The following is a 16,609-nucleotide window of genomic DNA, read 5'->3' on the forward strand; positions in this document are numbered from 1 at the left end:
CTGATCACTCAATGCACGGCGGCATCGGTGGACAACGCGAAAGAAGTCCTGGGCTGCAGAGCGAGGTGATGGGCACCTGAGCCATCTCTAGCTGTCCATCACGCTCACTTGCCCTCTGCCCGTTCAATCAATTTCTCTTCCATGCCCAGGATTTCGTACTTCGTCCTGTCGCCTTTCTTTTGTCCCCATATAATATCGCCCTGGAGATAGACGACCACACCACCCTTTCCAGTAGCGCTTGCCGTAATCCTGAACAGCGGTGCGCCACTTTCGGGATGTGCTTCGCGAAGTGGAACCATCATGAGATCCTCTTCAGCACACCAAGTTTCCACCACATCTCTGAAATCCGGCGCAATTTTGTCTGGCAATTGAGGTGCCGCAGCAGCTTGTGCTTCGAATTTCTTGCCGACCTCTTTGGCGATTGGTCGGACCGGTCCAGCAGCAGGAGCAGCGAGCTCAGAGACAGGAACGCCTTCATCCATGAGATCGAGAGCCTTGTTAACCATTTCATCTCCTTTCTGCCATTCTTTCGCGACATCCGGATGCTTGCTTATTTTCTCTGGAATCTGCTGCTTCCACCACGTTAGCCATTCGCCTACTTCCCCAATTATGGCCCCTTCAGAAGTCAGCCACATGTGCAAAGTGGAAAGCCATTTCGGGAAGAACTCGGCCACCAGAAGTCGCGCGAAGACTTCCGTTTTGAAATGCGGTTGCCATCGTAGGGTGTTCTCGAGGGGCGCCAGATCTTGGTCTGATGGGTCCACCTCGAATTCGAGCGATAAATGCCGGGCAAGCTTCGGAAGTAAATGTCGGACAAGAATGTGATCCAGCTCAGAATGGAGAACGTTGCGGAAGTCAGTGAGGCCAGGAAGTACAGTCGCGATGTCCCAATTGTCCAGAACCCTTCGTAATCGATCTTTGACGCTGGATAGTAAGCTGCCAGCGAATTTAGTATCGAGTTGATAAGGCGGAAGGTAGGGCAACCACGGAAAGAGCCATGTGTGTGGTGCAGCGTATTTCAGCGTGACTCTCTTGTGGTGGTGAGTGCGGACTTTTGGATCCCATGTTTTGAGTGCAGATGCGAGCTTCGGCACGATGAGCTGATCCATCAAGTGAGCATATATGAATGGCGGTAAAAGTGGCCGCCAGGATTCTACAAGCCTGACCAAAGGCGCGTGGTCGAGGACGTCCCAGTTCGTGATTGTGGTGCGTATTTTGGGCAGCCAGATAGTATAAATCATAGTTTCGTAAGATGAAGTGGCCTTTTGTCGTTTAGACCTCCCGTAGTCTTCGTCGAGCTCATTGACGTGCCGTGCAGTCACAACTTCGTCCTTTGTACTCAGACCGAGGAGAGACCGTAACTGAAGCAAATCAGATACCAGAAGATCGGGCTCTTCAATAGGATCCCATGCAGCTAAGCGTTTCTTGAACAGTGGGTACAAGGCGCCGACGGCAGCATCTCCGAGCTCGTATCGCTGAACATCATGTTTGTGGATCTCCTGAAGGTCTTTCAGCTTCGCGACTAGCGAGGCCCATTCAGACTCCGTTTCGCTACCAGTTACGCTGGAGATCATGGCCAGGCGCAAGTTCTCCACAGCCTCAACAACAGCCTGCATCCGTTCGACCTCGTCCTTCTGCTGATCTGCTTCGATTTGAATCTGACCTGCGCGCTCTTCAGCGTAGACCTTCTGCTCCTGAATGCCGTGCCAGGCTTCAATAAAAGCTTCCAGCTCCAATCGCTCGCGTTTGGCAATTTTCTCGGCTTCCGTGTCGGCCGTTTGGAACCCTGCTGGGGTCATGAGACCAGCAGCGCTCGTTAGAGTCTTCGTCTGGCTCCCAGTGGCATCGATAATCGAGCTCAGCATTTGCGGTGGCACATCTAATCCCGGCGCCGCGGCTTGAATGTCTGCTGCCGTCCTGTACTTCGTCTTCTGCTTTCGCGCAGCGCCTACACCACCCCCGCCCGGAGTACTTGTCCCGCTGCTCACGCCTTGAGACTTCTTCTTCCGCGCTCTTCGCGCTTTGCGCTCCTCCTCGCTGCTGTCCTCATACTGCTCGCCGCGCTTTTCTGCCGCCCGCTTTTGTTCCTGCTTGTACTGCTCCGTCCTTTCGCTCACGGCACCCACACCAGCACCTTGCGGTCGCAATTTGACTTCGATCGGATTTACGATACCCTCTCCTTCTTTGCCCAGGCCTGAGCCTTCTTTGTAGCCCATCTTGGCCATCATTTTCTGCGCAAATGACAAGCCGCCGCTGGCCTTCGGCGCCTTGCGAGGCCCAGCATCACCACCACCATCGTGCTTGCGCTTCTCCATGTTGCGGGAGCCTGGCCTGTCCGGAGCGAGGTCGCGATCAAAGTGGATATGAACTGGTGGAATCTACATGTATGCTAGATGGAAATTCTGACGCGAGTCATGCTCACATTCTAGATGCCTCAGGCAGCGATACCCATACCTTACACTTACGCTTACACTTACACTTACACTTACCTTACACTTACCTTACACTTACACTTTCCCGCATCAATCATCACGCCTGCACGCACCAAAATCAGCCTCGAAAAGCAAGACGGTGATTCTAGTGCATTAAAGCGGGTGCCCTTCTTCATCAGGAAGCGATTTCGTGATCAAGTCACCGCGCTCCGCTAGCAATTTGAACAGTTTTGTTGTTCTAAAGAAATATGGCACAGTTGTTGGTTCTGATAGCTGTGAACCACGGCACCACCACGCAGCTACCGATTTTGCTGCGAGAAAACTTGTTGGGGACGTATAAATCTCTCACAGCCCACTTGCACTAGTTCACAGACGTGGCCAGCTCTCGGGCGAGCACATCGGCCGTCTGTGCTCGACCAGCAAAGCATACCATCATGTCTCGACTTGGGCATTCTCGACCTCGCTCGCTTTTTCATAAATTGCCTCTAGAGGTACGCTTGCCAGTATACGAGCTACTGTACACTAACTCTCGGCCTTGCCCATCCGACTTGCTGGAAATCGGCCCGTTGCTCAACCTCTTCGAATCGTTCCCGGACTTATGGCACGACCTAGGCGCCTTGAGAAGCGCTCTACACAAGAAAATCGACATAAGTGCATTCCATTACCCACACGAGTCGACTTGCAAGCGAAATCTTCCTCATCCTCCACCACGGGCAATCTTCGAAGGGGCAGAGGACAAGATTTTTATCAGGCAAGCATTCTGGCAACCGCAACAGTGCTGCGATAGCACCTATCGTACACTATCCTACCTACGCTCGTCATTCGACATTCAAGATTTCGAGGTACTCGTCTGCTATGGATGCCTGGATTCTCAGCTGAGACACTTGTTGGATCAACTGAAAGCAGATTTTCAAAGTCAAGGTCGCAGACTGCTTTTGATCCCACAATCGCCGGCGGCGGCGAGATCGTGCGGATGTCCAAATGCGCCCAGCTTCCAGTTGGCTCCTTCATGGAGAGGCTGTGTGCCACTCAGCTTACGAAGTATTCCCCTGAGCCAGCCCGTTAACACTTTTTCGACTTGCAAAGGGGCTGACGAGTTCACCGAAATGTGGCTCCAGCGGTGCACAGTCGACCAATCGCGAAGCATTCAAGAGCGTGCAGCCAGATAAGATGCGTTCTGGTATGAGGATTCTTGTCGTTGTCTCCCGGAGGCTTCGAGGCAGCTGACTTGCTCAGAGTGCAGCACATCTTCACGACTGACGCCACTGCAGTCAGATCGCGCAGTGGCAACAGTGAATGAGATGTATATCAATACAGACATAACACAACACAACTGTCCTTAAACTCTCTTTCCAAAATCTTTTCATGTTCCACCCAAGCTAAGCTTTCCATCGTAACTCTTTCCAGGAACCCACAAGGCCACAGATCCAAGGACATAGAACAAGCGACATAGCCGACATGTCCGAACTCTCACAATCCGATGGCCCGTCAACGCCTGTCGAAGACCGCAGGCCCGTCTTCTTGGCAATCTCCATCACACTCTTTCTAGTTGCCACAGGTTTCTACGTCGCCCGGGTTGCATGGCGCGCTCAGAATCGCCTCGAGCAACGACACGTGTGGCGGGAAGACCTCATGTTGTCGATTGCATGGACGGCGATCCTCATCCAAACCATTCTCGGCGGAATGGCGGTCCATCACGGATTTGGGAAACGTAAGGCAGACACCCCATCGTCTTCTGTACCCGTTGCGCTGGAGTACATCTACCTCTACTGGATCTGTTTCATTTTGCTTGGGACCTTCACGAAATTGTCGTTCTGTTGTCTATACTTGCGGGTTTTCTCTGGGCATCGAAAAGTCAAGAATATCGTGAAGATAGTCTTGCTATTCACAATCATTTCTGGAATAGCTTTCACTTTGGGAACAGTCTGGCAATGCGTGCCTATCCAGGCAACTTGGAAGGATTGGAATGGCCAGCAAGAACCCTTCCCCGGAGGCACCAGACCTGAATGCATCGACAAGACTGCTTTCTTCTACAGCCATGCGTCATTCAATACTGGGCTGGACCTTCTCGTGAGTATCTTAGTAGGCAGATATCTGGAGTTTGCGGAAAGTTGCTGACTGGCATAGATCTACGCGCTGCCACTCTTTGCAGTCCATGCTCTACCCAAAGCACGTCCGAATAGATTCGGGCTGTTCACAATCTTCGGGCTAGGAGCCTTTGTCATCGCCGCATCTATTGCTCGCATGGCGTTTCTCAAAGACAGCACATGGAACACATCCGATCCGACCTGGGATGGCATGCCAGCTTTGACATGGATGGCCATCGAATCGAGTTTCGCTATGATCATTTGTTGTCTACCAGTCCTCGGACCACTATTGAGCGGAAAATTGCGGAAAGCCATGCCTGGCCTCATCCCAGCGTCATCCCGAGGCAGGCGTCCAAGTGCACATGACTGGTACGACTTCTCAGGAGTCAATCACGGATCCAATCCTGGTCTCGGACGCTTCACCAATATTCATGCCTCACCAAATGCTTCTCCGCTGAACTCATCATACGATCTCAGCGCACCACCGAAGCCGAATAGTAAGGTCGTGAGCAAGATCAAAAGTTCTTTGACCAGCTGTAGCCGTTCTTCGGCCAGCAGCGACGATCTTCGGTCTCCGGCGAGAGTGTATCACCCTCCAAAGATTGAGCTCGGTGAGATGTACAGACCACAGTCGTCGACCACGCATATTACGGATCTTCGGCAGAGTAATGCCTCTCCTGTGTGGAAGCACACAGCTCGAATGCACAAGAGTCAGCAAGACACACCTTCGCGCAAATTAGGCACGGGCGCCGCAGCGAGGGATGCACGACCGCGCCCACCTGAAGGAGGCACTGGGGATCTAGCGGAGTTCCTTCGAGCTGGGCCTCAGGCGTCCGCTGATGGAGAATCTGCGAGCGTGGGTTATGTTGGCAAGGGTAAAGGACGGGAGAGGCCGCGATGGAGTGAAGACGATACAATCGACTTGGCGGATTTTCTCCGCGAGGGGCCGCAGATAGCTACTGGAGGCAAGGGCAGAGCAAGTCCGGAGTCGTTCAATGGCCAGAGAGATCGGGTTCGAGACAACGATTCTTGATTTACGCGTGTTTTGTAGCATGAGTGCCATCGTCAATGAGCAGCCGATCGCATGAATTTCGCACAGCGCTTAGATGACATCAATGAGACCACGGTGAGTATTGGCAGCCCCATCGGTTTAGTTCCGTTTCAACCTACCACCGCTCGGAAGCAGTACTTGGTGCAGCGTGACTCAAGGCTTTCGAAATCGTGGCTCGCAGAGCACTCTCCTCGAGGACATCTATACCGGCGGCAGTCCTCACGGACGCAGATGCCCTTTCCTTTAGTGCTGCAGGATGCTCACCGTTTTCTAGTACGCTGACGGTTCCCCTCAGGACCTGAGTGACCATGGCGTGGGCCTCTTCGCGGTGCACGCCCGAACGGATCGCACCTGCAGCCAATGATTCTGCGATCAAAGCACACATTGCCGGACCAGAGCTGCAAAGCGCTGTCGCATTTGGCATCTGATCTTCTGCAAGATATACAGTCTTTCCAACACGTTTGAAGATCCAATCAACTAGATTTCTTTTCTCCTCATCAAATTCGGGTTCCGGCCTTGCAATGGCGGTCATGCTCTCGCGAACAGCAGCTGCAAGATTTGGTGCAGCGCGAACGATGATAAAATTGTTCCGCCTTTTCTCGTCATGATTTGACAGAACGTTGAGAAGCTGCGTCCGCGGAATCCCGGCCACGATGCTGATAAGCAGCTTGCCCTCCAATGCTTTACGCATGCTGTCCTCAGAGAGAATCGCTTTTGAAACACGAGACTTGCATGCAAGAAGAACGACATCTGCCTCTTTGACTGCAGTGACATTATCGTTCTCGAAAACTTGCACGTTGGCGTCAAGTTTCTCCAATGCAGCGTGGACTCTTTTTGCGCCAGTAGAGCTGTAGACGCACGCGTTGAATTTGGTGGGTATTTGTTGGGGTCCGTCATCAGTCGTTGGTGATTCAGTGTCCAGCGAGGTCAAAAGTCCTCTAAGAAAAGCTGTGCCCATTGTTCCGCAGCCAAGCACAGTCATCGTGAGTCCTTCATCTTGCGTTCGGAGTTCGGGCTTCATCCGCAAGAAAGATTTGTGTGCAGTATCTTGAGTAGCCAATGCGGCTTTTAAGATCCAGTCGGGTGCCAGGTCGCCGGACATGATGTTCGCAGAGACTGTGTTGTAGGTTTTGAGGTATTGTGGTGAGGTGAAGTCGTTAGGCTGCGATTGCGGTTGCCGTTGCCAACCTTGAGTCTTGGCGGTGTTCGTCACAACCTTCCACGGGCGTCCATCCAGCAGAGTCTTCCCACAACACCACACATTGCATCTCCAGATACTCATTCCGCAATCCGTATATGCCAGAGGCGGCCGAAGTCACAAGCACGATGCGCACCTGAAAGCGGAACACGCCGGCCAAATCGGGACCACAAACTGTTTCTGAAGTCAGTGAACTTGACCCAGCAAGCATTATCCTATTCGTGCAAGAGCCAGGTGCAGGAGGAGCGCGAAATTGTGGACAGTCTACTCAGATGGAAAGATGGTCACTTAGTGATACTGCAACATTGAGACGACTCCCACGTCCACGTGATTCTGGCATCTGGATGCTAGGGAGAGGCTGACTGGAAACGCTTGCTGGAGATTATATCGAAGCCACTTGCCGCGGGAACACTGGGGCCAACGCTATACGATACCTGCAGGACTCGCGTGACTGCGTGACACCAGCTTTCACACAACGCCATCGCGGCTCGCTAGGCATAAAGTTTGCCCACGCCACGAGATAGAGGTGGCCGCCGTGGCCATCTTGGGTTCTTCATCCAACGGCCCAGAATGCCTCCAACTTCGCTGGCCACTACTGGAGATGCTCCATTGTGTGGTTCCCAGGGAGCGCCGATAGTACCATGTCGCGAAGAAGTAGTGTCTCGAGTGCTAAATAGGAAAGGATGTTGAGTGTCAAAGGATGGGTATATGAGCCGATGGAAATCCAGCCACAGCCACAGCCACAGGATGACTGACCCTCTTGGCATCAGCTGATGCAAACCTTCTAGAACCACGACTCGCTTCATCTCGACATCCACAACAACAATATTGCTCTTGATTGGCTCTGCCCTGCCCTATGCACGCCTTCGACACGCTCTCAACACGCTCGGAGTCTCTCCCTCGGTATACGTAGCCAAGCCAGACGTCTCATATGTCGCTGCGGGATTGAGGGCGAGAGACACGATGCTTAATGGCGTCTCTCTATACTCGTCCGACACCACGGTCTAGATCCTACACAAAGAGCTGTCTAGTGATCAGGTGCGAAGAAGTAAAGGCCATCACACAGATTTGACGACTTCGATCGCTTCGCGCAAGGTCAAATCTTTCAAAGAAGCCCTAGCCCGGGGAACGACTCTGTTACCTGCCATGTGTCGCCGCGAGCAGTCGCAATGCCGTACTTGATCTCGGGAACAACTCCGATCAAGGCCATTGCAGCCGACTGCCGCCTCTGAAGAAGCGGAGCAGGCCATGCGGGATGGCTGCGGTGTGACCATCTCGTTTCCGCACAACGCGTGCCAATATGCACTTTGTCGCGTGGCATGACCCGGCTACAAAGTAGCTCACTAATAAGCTCGTTTCGTTCGCGACCCAAAGTCTAAAATCGTGGCGAGAAGGTGTGAGATCTGGAACCACTCTGGTCCGCCACGCATCATTGTGCAATGACCGCAAGAAGGTTGTGGACGGCGATGAGCTGGATTGCTCAGTCGCAAGACCGCCTTCGCGTGTGTTGGTCTGGGCTTTGGAAGCGACACGACACCGCATTTGAACGCCTCTAGCGTGTGTAGCTTCTACTTTAGCGATTGCTGCACAAATATACCGCCTGCACCGTGAAGCATGACAGTCAAACAGAAGCTTCGTTTAGCTGGCACATACGGCGTCGCCGACACCCCTTTTCAGTGCGCTGCCGGCCTCTGAGCGAACATCTCGTCCTATGTAACGGTCGCCTCGCCGGTACTCGATAGAGGATTCTGCTAGGTTCTTCTCCTCTGCACTTTCGATCACAGACAAGATGCTGTCGCGCTGGCTAGTGGTACTGCTGGCCTCTAGCCTATGCCATGCCTCCCCGGTCTCCTTTTCCGAGTTTCTAGCTCAGGACAGCAACTCCGGTCGCACTCCAGAGATGTGAGCATTTCCCTGCGTGAAAGGAGTCTCGCTCTCACTACACCGCATGCCGCGTCTGCGAGCATGCCTTGGACACCATTCTCGCCAGCACTCCCTCCACTCCAGTGTCGATCATCTGCTAACTCCTCTTAGACCTCGACTAAAGCCTACAGTGCGATGGGATCGCCAGTTGGATGATTGGAACGACCTTATCCCCCAAACTGCCCAGCAGCTCTACTTCGGATCCCCAGACCCATTAGAGAAGCACCAATTCGCCAGACTTAACGGCCAATTTCACTGGGAGAGCAGTTGTTCTTGAGCATTCTATATTCGTCAAAGACGTGCGCTGCTCGAAAAGTGCCATAGACATCACTTTTACGGAGAAATCAGCATTCACTATGGTTGCGCAGGAGTGGCAGGCTGTAACAGACTTCATGCTTGTTACGAACTCTGACACCTGCGGCGCACTGTTCGAGCAGCTCAGTTTTTGGGACGTCTCCACCTTGACCTTCCAGCAGAAAACTCTGACTGTGCGGGCTGCCGTCACCAAAGAGCATGACATTGGAGGCGTTCTGTCCCAGGCTTCTCTCTCGTGGGGCACTTGGCAACCTGGCCCCGCTGTGAAGAACTCTCACTCCAACGCTAGTCACGCTCGGCTCGCACGTCGAGGCCTTGGGGACAGATTGAAGCAGTTCGGAAACGCCCTCATTGAGGTCGGAAAAGATCTGGGCAGCGCAGCTGTGACCGTGATGGAATACACTCCAGTTTACCAGGCCGGCAAATATGCCATTAACAAAGGACTGGAGCTCTGGAACCCAGAATTGAAAACGACGATTCCGGTCGACATCAAGCCAGGAGACGATATGCTTGATAAGACTGGTCGCCCACCTGCCAAGTGGGCAAGACCTTGGAAACTATTCGATGTCAAGAAAGGCCAGCGCATCAAGAACGTCGAGATGGAAGCAAACCTTGGTCTTTACTGCGTGGATTGCCATATCAATGGACAAATCCATGTGGAGGGGCGTGCACAGTTTTCAACCGACGGCATCAAGAGCCTCTACGCCGATTTTGATGCCGACTTCACTGCACAAGTCGCTCTCGGCCTAGTTGCAGATGTAAGCGACTATCAGATTGTCTTGTTAATTCGCAAACTGACTTTGATCTTCAGGGCAAAGTAACGTACAGCGACGAGACCAAGTTGTTTAGTAGACACATCCCCAAGATCGGCTTCTCGATCGACAATCTTTTGATCGTTGGTGCTTTTATCGATGCTCGTGTGAAGTATCAAGCAGAACTCAATGCCAACGGGGATATTATGGCAGGCGTAAAGATGACTTCGTGCAAGTTCAAGACAAGAATCGACTATGTCAACAAGGAAAAGAGCGAGAAGCCCACATTCGAGCCGAAGTTCGAGAGTATTTTCGATGCTAGCGCGGACGTCGTCCTCACAGCAGGCATCAGTCTACCCCTTTCGATCGGCGTGGGAGTCGTGATTGAGCCACTGAAGAAACTCGGCAAAGGTGGAGATTACACAGTCACCCTAACGGAACAGCCAGGCGTCAATGCTCGAGCCCAGTACAGCATCAGCACAACACCGCCTCCGACGGACGGTGGCGATGGCGATGGAGATGGCGACGGAGGGGAGGGTGGTGGCGATGGCGATGGCGATGGGGGAAATGGTGAAGAGGGCGGTGGTGGTAGCGAAGGAGAGGGCGGCAGTGAGAAAAGAGACCTCGTGGTCGTAAGAGATGGCACGGAAAACACTTGCAATGGCATTGATTGGGATCTCAAATGTGAGTGAACCGACCACTGATCCGCCAAGTGACCGCACACTGACACATTCCGCAGTTCACAACCTCGTGTTCATTAATATCTTTGCTGGATTCCATCAGATCAAACTCCACGAATTCGAGTCCAAGATCGCGGGCGGATGCATTCCATTGAAGAACAATGCCAGCCCCAAACGGGCTGAGATAGGGGCGAAGAGAGCGATCAAATCGCTTCGAACTCGCGAGGAGACATGGAACGACGCAGACTTCAACTTCGTGAACAGTTGGGAGAACGAGTTCGATGCCAGCGAAATTGCAGCTTTTGAAAAGCTAGCGGATGAAGCCACAGATGCTATTGATGAAGCAGATGTGGAATTTGACGGCTATGCCGAGGGAACGGATTTCATTATGATCAAGGACTACACCAACAAGTACCAGATCATCCAGGACGCGAAGGGCTTCCTCGGAGTCGGAGCGGCTACCGCACAACCAGTTCCGGGTTCTCTCTGGGCAGAATGGGATGGCATCCTCATGACCGACTATCTCGAGCGAGAACTGAAGTTCAATCCTAAGAACTTGAGGACGCTTGGCTGGAGTGATATAACACTGGGCGAATCAGGTGTAGACGTGAAGAGGTCGGAAGCCTTGGCGTTCGTGCCTGCGAAGACCAAGAACAAAGACCGACCCTATGTCTATGTTGGCGAGGTAAGAGCGAAGAGAATCTTTTCATGGTACACGCACATGCTGACGATCGTTACAGACCCTTGCTGGCAAGGCCTACAATCTTCTGACTTGTTTCTATACCACTGGGGGCAATCGCTTGTTCCTCGTGTCGAAACCAAAGACTGCTACCAGGAGCTTGAAACTGGCACAGTCGCGGCTGACTGGCGGCAAGATCAAAGATTGCTACGTGCAATCGTGGATGGTCAAGCCTGAGGATGTGGAGATCTGGGCATGAGTCTACGATTATTGAATGATTTGTATGATCAATTATTGACGTAGAAACGATGAGCATGAGCCTTGTTTGCCAACCTAGATTGTATTGTGGTCTACGCAGACCTGTCTTGGCAGTTCGAAGGATTCGTTGCTTTGTCATGTTACGGGAATTCGGGCTTTCGGGGCCTCAGGCAATCCATGTGCGACGGTCGCCAGTGTTATTGGATCTATCAGCAGGGCTTTGAAGTGGAACATGAGAGAGAACATATAAAAGAACGACATCATGTCGTCTACGTCGATGCATCATCAAGCAATCATCAGCAGTCGACAGTCACGACAGTTAATATTCTTCGATCTCGTGATTCTAGCAAGCACCATACAGAATGGCATCAACAACGACCGTTCTGGAGAACATCAGGCGAGTTGTGCAAATCACAATCGACTCTCTGAACGCATGGGACTATGAAACCATGATGGCAGTCCGATCCAGCGACTTCGAATTCCGAGCCCTTCCGTCATCGCTCGAACAAAAGGTGTTGAACTCGGATGAGTTTCGAGCCCTTTGGCATAATCTACTGACCCCGACTTTCAAATCATTCAAGGTAAAATCACATAACCACAAGTGATAGCTGAAATTCTTCGACCATGCTGACACGTGTCTAAGATCATTCCCTCGCAACGAATTTTCGACGCCGAGGGTAAGAAAGCGATGGTATACAGTTCGCTCAAGATCACGATTCCCAGTGGACGAGAGTTTGAGTATGATATGATTCAGATCATGAGTTTCAATGAAGATGGTAGTCTGATGACGCGCTTGGAGGAGTTTTTCGACAGTAAGGCGTATCTTGAAGTTTTGGAGAGTGTTCAGAACGGTCATGGGCAGTAAGCCTGACGTAGCAGGATGACTATCAGTGAGCGATTGTATTTGTCGAAGATGTATAATAATTCATGTTACTGAATGCAGTCTCTGTTGCTGCAACGATCCCACAGTAAGGATTGGGGGTCAATTCAGGTTCCATCTCTCCATCTCTGAATGTACGTAAGCAACAAGCAGTCACAATAGGACGGAAGAATTGACCCACAGCATTCACAAGTCAAGATCTTGTCCTCTTGTTCAAAATAGGCAAACTGGGTCTACTCGTGCTACTATTGCACAAGATCACCACCCTAAGTGTAACCAAGAAGCTTGGCGAGAGGAGAGCTCGGTCCAATGCGCGCCGACCCTGCATCCTGCAAGACGACATCACAGTACTGTTGTCACATGCATATAGAAAAGTGCGAGGGAGGCATTGAGAATTGTTTTTGAGATCCTCCTTGAGCGTTCGTCGAAAATGTTGTCGAAATCGATCGTTGGCCTATCTCTGGCATTCGCAGCCCAGGCCAAATACATCGTGCCTGGAGGAAAATGGCTGGATACTGAAGGCAATTTTGTTAATGCACATGCTGGTGGTGTTACGGTTAGTCATGAGGATAACAAGTTTTACTGGTTTGGTGAACGGAAGACGGAGGAGCAACCAGAAGGTGGTGGTGTTTCGGTGTACAGCTCTGATGACCTCGGGACATGGGAGTACCATGGACTGGCTTTAGGTAAGTTCGTCGATGCGTACTTCAAGACGCTGGATTGAGAACGGTGCTGACTGAGAACTTTTGATCAACAGAGCCGATCGAAGGTCATCCATACATTGGACCAGAGCACATCATTCAAAGACCTAAAGTGGCTTGGAGCGATCCTGCGCAGCAATACCACGTAAGCTGCCCTCCGAAATCATGATTCAGTCCAAATAGCAGTATACTGACTCCTCTTTCAGATGTGGTGGCACGCCGATAACAGCACTTACGGCTGGCTTCTCCAAGGCTTCGCAACATCCTCCAACATCACCGGTCCATATACTTTCGTCGACGCCATCGCACCTCTAGGGAACTGGTCGCAAGACTTTGGCATGTTCACCGACTATAAAGACGGCAAGACCTACGCTCTGTACTCAAACGGTGACCGCCGAGAAGGTCGGGATGTGTACCTGACCAGTTTCAACGACGAGATCTCGGAGCTAGACGAAGTCGTGTTCCGATGGGATAAATTCGATCTTGAAGCGCCGACGATCATCCAGACCGAGACCAGTTACTGGGCGTTGATGAGCCATAAGACTGGATATCGTCCAAATAGTGAGTCTCTGAACCCACGCGAACACTGCGTGATGCTGATAATTGTGACAGACGTCGTCGCCTTCCGAGCCGACTCCCTCGCTGGTCCGTGGTCGCAACCATTCTTTGTCTCGGAGCCCTACACCAGAACATACAACTCCCAGTCCGGCTTCTCAATCCGCATCAATGGCACTGAACAAACCACATACCTGTACCTCGGCGACCAATGGGATTCTCGCTCGGTCTGGGAGAGCCGATACATCTGGCTTCCAATGCAGATTTGCGAAGAGAACAAAACGCTCGAGCTCGAGTGGCATGATGTATACGATCTCGATGTTGAGAAGGGTACCTGGAAGCCTGTGGAAGGAGAGACCTACTACGGCAAAGATGCAATTGTTGAAGGAGATGCTTTCAAGCAAGAAGCAAATTTTGCCAGTGGAGGTTTGATCGTGACTGGTATCTCTGGAAACGAGAGCACTGTGACCTTTGAAGGTATCGAAGGCAGCGGTAGTCCTCAATGGGTCTCCTTCTACTACCAGAACACAGACGATATGGGCTTCGGTGACCAGCCAGCTGGTACTCCGGATAGAATTGGTGGGACTTGGGTTCTGCGACGCATCAGCAGTGTTATTGTGAACGGAGACGAGACAGAGGTGCATGAGCTGCGACAGCGCGACTCTCACAAGAGTATCATCTTGTCGACGCCACTGTTGTTGAAGTTGAATGAGGGAAGCAACAACACGATTACAATTGGAGGGTTGTCGAATGGAAACGGGACACTGGGTGCCGATATCGACCGAATTGTGGTATATCCCCCAGAGACACAGCTTCCGCCGGAGTATTGAGTTAGGACTAGCATCTCTTCTCTGCTTCTAATGCAGCGAGGATGAAGGCGCTTGTGCCGATCAAGCTGTTCATCACAGTTGGTCTGGTCACATAGTACTTCAATACTGTTAGCGTCAAGTACAAAATCAGTACAGCAGAGTGCACTCACAGTGTAATCCACATCGCCACTTAGAGAAGCCACAGAACTCGTGCCATTTAGGTTAAAGTTTCCATCTTCTTCAGTCACATAGTATCGCCTGATGGCTTGGAAGAGGCCAAGTCCCGTGGTTTCAGCTCGCTGTCTGAGAGGTTCGTATTCCAGCCATCCCGATCTGGCCCCTTTCAGCATTGAATACGCCGTCATCAAACTCGAGCTTGCTTCAACAAAGTTGCCAGTCACACTTTCATTCGGCCGATCGACAACTTGCCAAACCCCGTAGCCTCCGCCCTCCACGGCCTTATCGCTTGCATCCAGCTGAGCAACGATAAGATCATGATAATAGTCTTTGAAAGTCTGCGCAGCGGTGGTGTTGGAATTTTCTGTCAGAGATATAGTGTTCACAACTCCAAGAGTATACCAGGCCTGTGAGCGACTCCAAACAAGGGGACTCGCTCCATTCTTAGAATTCTTCGCCCACGCGTGGTCTTTCGTCGGGTCGTAGCCATGAACGTAGAGACCGTCTTCACGTTCGCAAATGCTACGGAGGATCCTGAGTTGCTGCAAAGCTGCGTCTTCTCCAAAATTCGTGGCGTCCTCTGTGAAGTTGAACTCCTGCGACAAAATGACAAAAGGCGCATATGAGAACATGCCGTCCAGATAGCTGAGATTATGATACGCAGATAGATTGGCCTGATTGTCGTAGTACCACAACCCTCCATTCTCGTTGCGCTTCTGGTCGATCACGGACTGCTGGAGAGCTTGGATTGTTGGGATCATAGTCTCGTCTTTGGTCTCGTTGTATAATTGAATCATGGCCGTACCGATGGAAAGACGGTCGAGCACGATTTCGGTATTCTTGGTAGCATTAGAAAGTGTTCCGTTTGCGCTGATGACGCTGGTTTCCAATATCTCCTGCCATCTTTGCTTCTGGGTTCGATCGCTTGTAGCAGCAATGCTCTCACGGAGTGCTTGTTGGAAGAAACCCAATTCGAGCTGACCTGTGGCAGCATTGGTGGCCTCGAGCCCTTGCCGTCGCGCAATATTGCTTTCCAGCATACGGAACGCCAAGTCGCCGCCATAGGGACATTCATTGTGATGCGCAGTGCTCGAGCCGAGGATGAGTGTCAGAAGCGCCGCCGCTCGTGATATGGTGAGCATCTCGAATAACGGCGCAGTGACTGGCACTCGAAGCGCTGGGAATTTGCTGCTGAGGCATGACTGCCTCTTACGAGAGGGATGTCGTCGTCTCACGCACTGGCACTAGTGCAGAGGTTCATTTGCAGATCATCGCTGACATCGGCATCATCCCCCGTGCCAGGCACACCACTGACACCGTCCGGACACCGCGGATATGTCATCGTGCCGCGCGTCGCTGTCGGTGAGATTGTAGACTGCTGCGCATATGCGATTCTCTCGCCCAGTCGACGATGGCTGATGTCCGTCATCGAGAAGTTTCGTGGTATTTGGTGTCTTGGTGACCAATACAGACTGTCATCTCGGCGTGTGAGGTCGGTGTCATCTCCAGGAAGCATCTCGGCCCGAGATCAGCCGAAACATGGCGGGTTTTCCTTCTTCTCCAGCGAGCCACTCCTTTCCATAACTCTTCACGCAATGCGGCTCCATCGCCTGGACCTGTCGCTCGGTCTCCTACCTTTACTGCAAGCGTCGCTACCGCTCGTTAGGGCCACTTCGTCTCGATGAAGAGAGACAAGTATGCCCTTAGTCCGCCCCTGGCCCAGCCCAAATCCCAGCAAGCTATTCTTCGTTGTCCTCTTTCGGAGAAAAGAAACAACCTAGTAAGCATCAAGCCTTGAGAAGCTCGTGTCGTGTCGATCTGGAATATCTTGTGCTTGAGCTATGGGTGGGCATACCAGAATAAGAGCTGTCTACATAACGAGAGAGCTCAGCACGACATGAAGTCATTAGCCCACACTGGCTTCGATCACTGCGAGCTGCCTGTCGATATGAAGTTGTCACTGTCAATCTTCAGCGCCGCCTTCATGGCCTTCACATGCACTCGCGCTATGCCCACCGGAGACCATGGGTGCGACGCGTCGAATTGGCAAAGTTGTCTCGCGAAACAGCAACATCCGCACATGAATTGCAACATCTACAATCGCACGTCGAA

At 52.0% G+C, this 16,609-nt stretch overlaps 8 protein-coding genes across 8 annotated transcripts; 5 read left to right on the plus strand and 3 right to left on the minus strand.

Moving 5' to 3' along the window:
- Positions 1–104: 104 nt before the first annotated feature.
- CKM354_000866000 (uncharacterized protein) lies at positions 105–2,315 on the minus strand (the record flags this gene model as incomplete). Its single annotated transcript, XM_044804049.1, has 1 exon — positions 105–2,315. The coding sequence occupies one exon, from the start codon at positions 2,313–2,315 to the stop codon at positions 105–107; it is 2,211 nt and encodes a 736-aa protein (XP_044659984.1).
- Positions 2,316–3,890: 1,575 nt separating this feature from the next.
- Positions 3,891–5,552, plus strand: CKM354_000866100 (uncharacterized protein; the record flags this gene model as incomplete). The annotated part of the gene is made up of 2 exons (XM_044804050.1): positions 3,891–4,502; positions 4,560–5,552. 2 exons carry the CDS (start codon positions 3,891–3,893, stop codon positions 5,550–5,552), a joined length of 1,605 nt encoding a protein of 534 aa, XP_044659985.1.
- A 133-nt stretch (positions 5,553–5,685) lies between these two features.
- CKM354_000866200 (uncharacterized protein) lies at positions 5,686–6,672 on the minus strand (the record flags this gene model as incomplete). The annotated part of the gene is made up of 1 exon (XM_044804051.1): positions 5,686–6,672. The coding sequence occupies one exon, from the start codon at positions 6,670–6,672 to the stop codon at positions 5,686–5,688; it is 987 nt and encodes a 328-aa protein (XP_044659986.1).
- Positions 6,673–8,557: 1,885 nt separating this feature from the next.
- On the plus strand, positions 8,558–8,968 carry CKM354_000866300 (uncharacterized protein; the record flags this gene model as incomplete). Its single annotated transcript, XM_044804052.1, has 2 exons — positions 8,558–8,670; positions 8,803–8,968. 2 exons carry the CDS (start codon positions 8,558–8,560, stop codon positions 8,966–8,968), a joined length of 279 nt encoding a protein of 92 aa, XP_044659987.1.
- Positions 8,969–9,047: 79 nt separating this feature from the next.
- CKM354_000866400 (uncharacterized protein) lies at positions 9,048–11,376 on the plus strand (the record flags this gene model as incomplete). The annotated part of the gene is made up of 4 exons (XM_044804053.1): positions 9,048–9,764; positions 9,818–10,442; positions 10,498–11,123; positions 11,179–11,376. The coding sequence occupies 4 exons, from the start codon at positions 9,048–9,050 to the stop codon at positions 11,374–11,376; spliced, it is 2,166 nt and encodes a 721-aa protein (XP_044659988.1).
- Positions 11,377–11,737: 361 nt separating this feature from the next.
- CKM354_000866500 (uncharacterized protein) lies at positions 11,738–12,240 on the plus strand (the record flags this gene model as incomplete). Its single annotated transcript, XM_044804054.1, has 2 exons — positions 11,738–11,956; positions 12,019–12,240. The coding sequence occupies 2 exons, from the start codon at positions 11,738–11,740 to the stop codon at positions 12,238–12,240; spliced, it is 441 nt and encodes a 146-aa protein (XP_044659989.1).
- A 445-nt stretch (positions 12,241–12,685) lies between these two features.
- Positions 12,686–14,341, plus strand: CKM354_000866600 (uncharacterized protein; the record flags this gene model as incomplete). The annotated part of the gene is made up of 4 exons (XM_044804055.1): positions 12,686–12,941; positions 13,013–13,101; positions 13,163–13,517; positions 13,569–14,341. 4 exons carry the CDS (start codon positions 12,686–12,688, stop codon positions 14,339–14,341), a joined length of 1,473 nt encoding a protein of 490 aa, XP_044659990.1.
- Positions 14,342–14,348: 7 nt separating this feature from the next.
- On the minus strand, positions 14,349–15,639 carry CKM354_000866700 (uncharacterized protein; the record flags this gene model as incomplete). Its single annotated transcript, XM_044804056.1, has 2 exons — positions 14,349–14,438; positions 14,491–15,639. 2 exons carry the CDS (start codon positions 15,637–15,639, stop codon positions 14,349–14,351), a joined length of 1,239 nt encoding a protein of 412 aa, XP_044659991.1.
- Between the last annotated feature and the right edge of the window lie 970 nt (positions 15,640–16,609).

Source organism: Cercospora kikuchii, assembly GCF_019650295.1.
Source record: "Cercospora kikuchii DNA, contig_00005, whole genome shotgun sequence".
NCBI lineage: Eukaryota > Fungi > Ascomycota > Dothideomycetes > Mycosphaerellales > Mycosphaerellaceae > Cercospora > Cercospora kikuchii.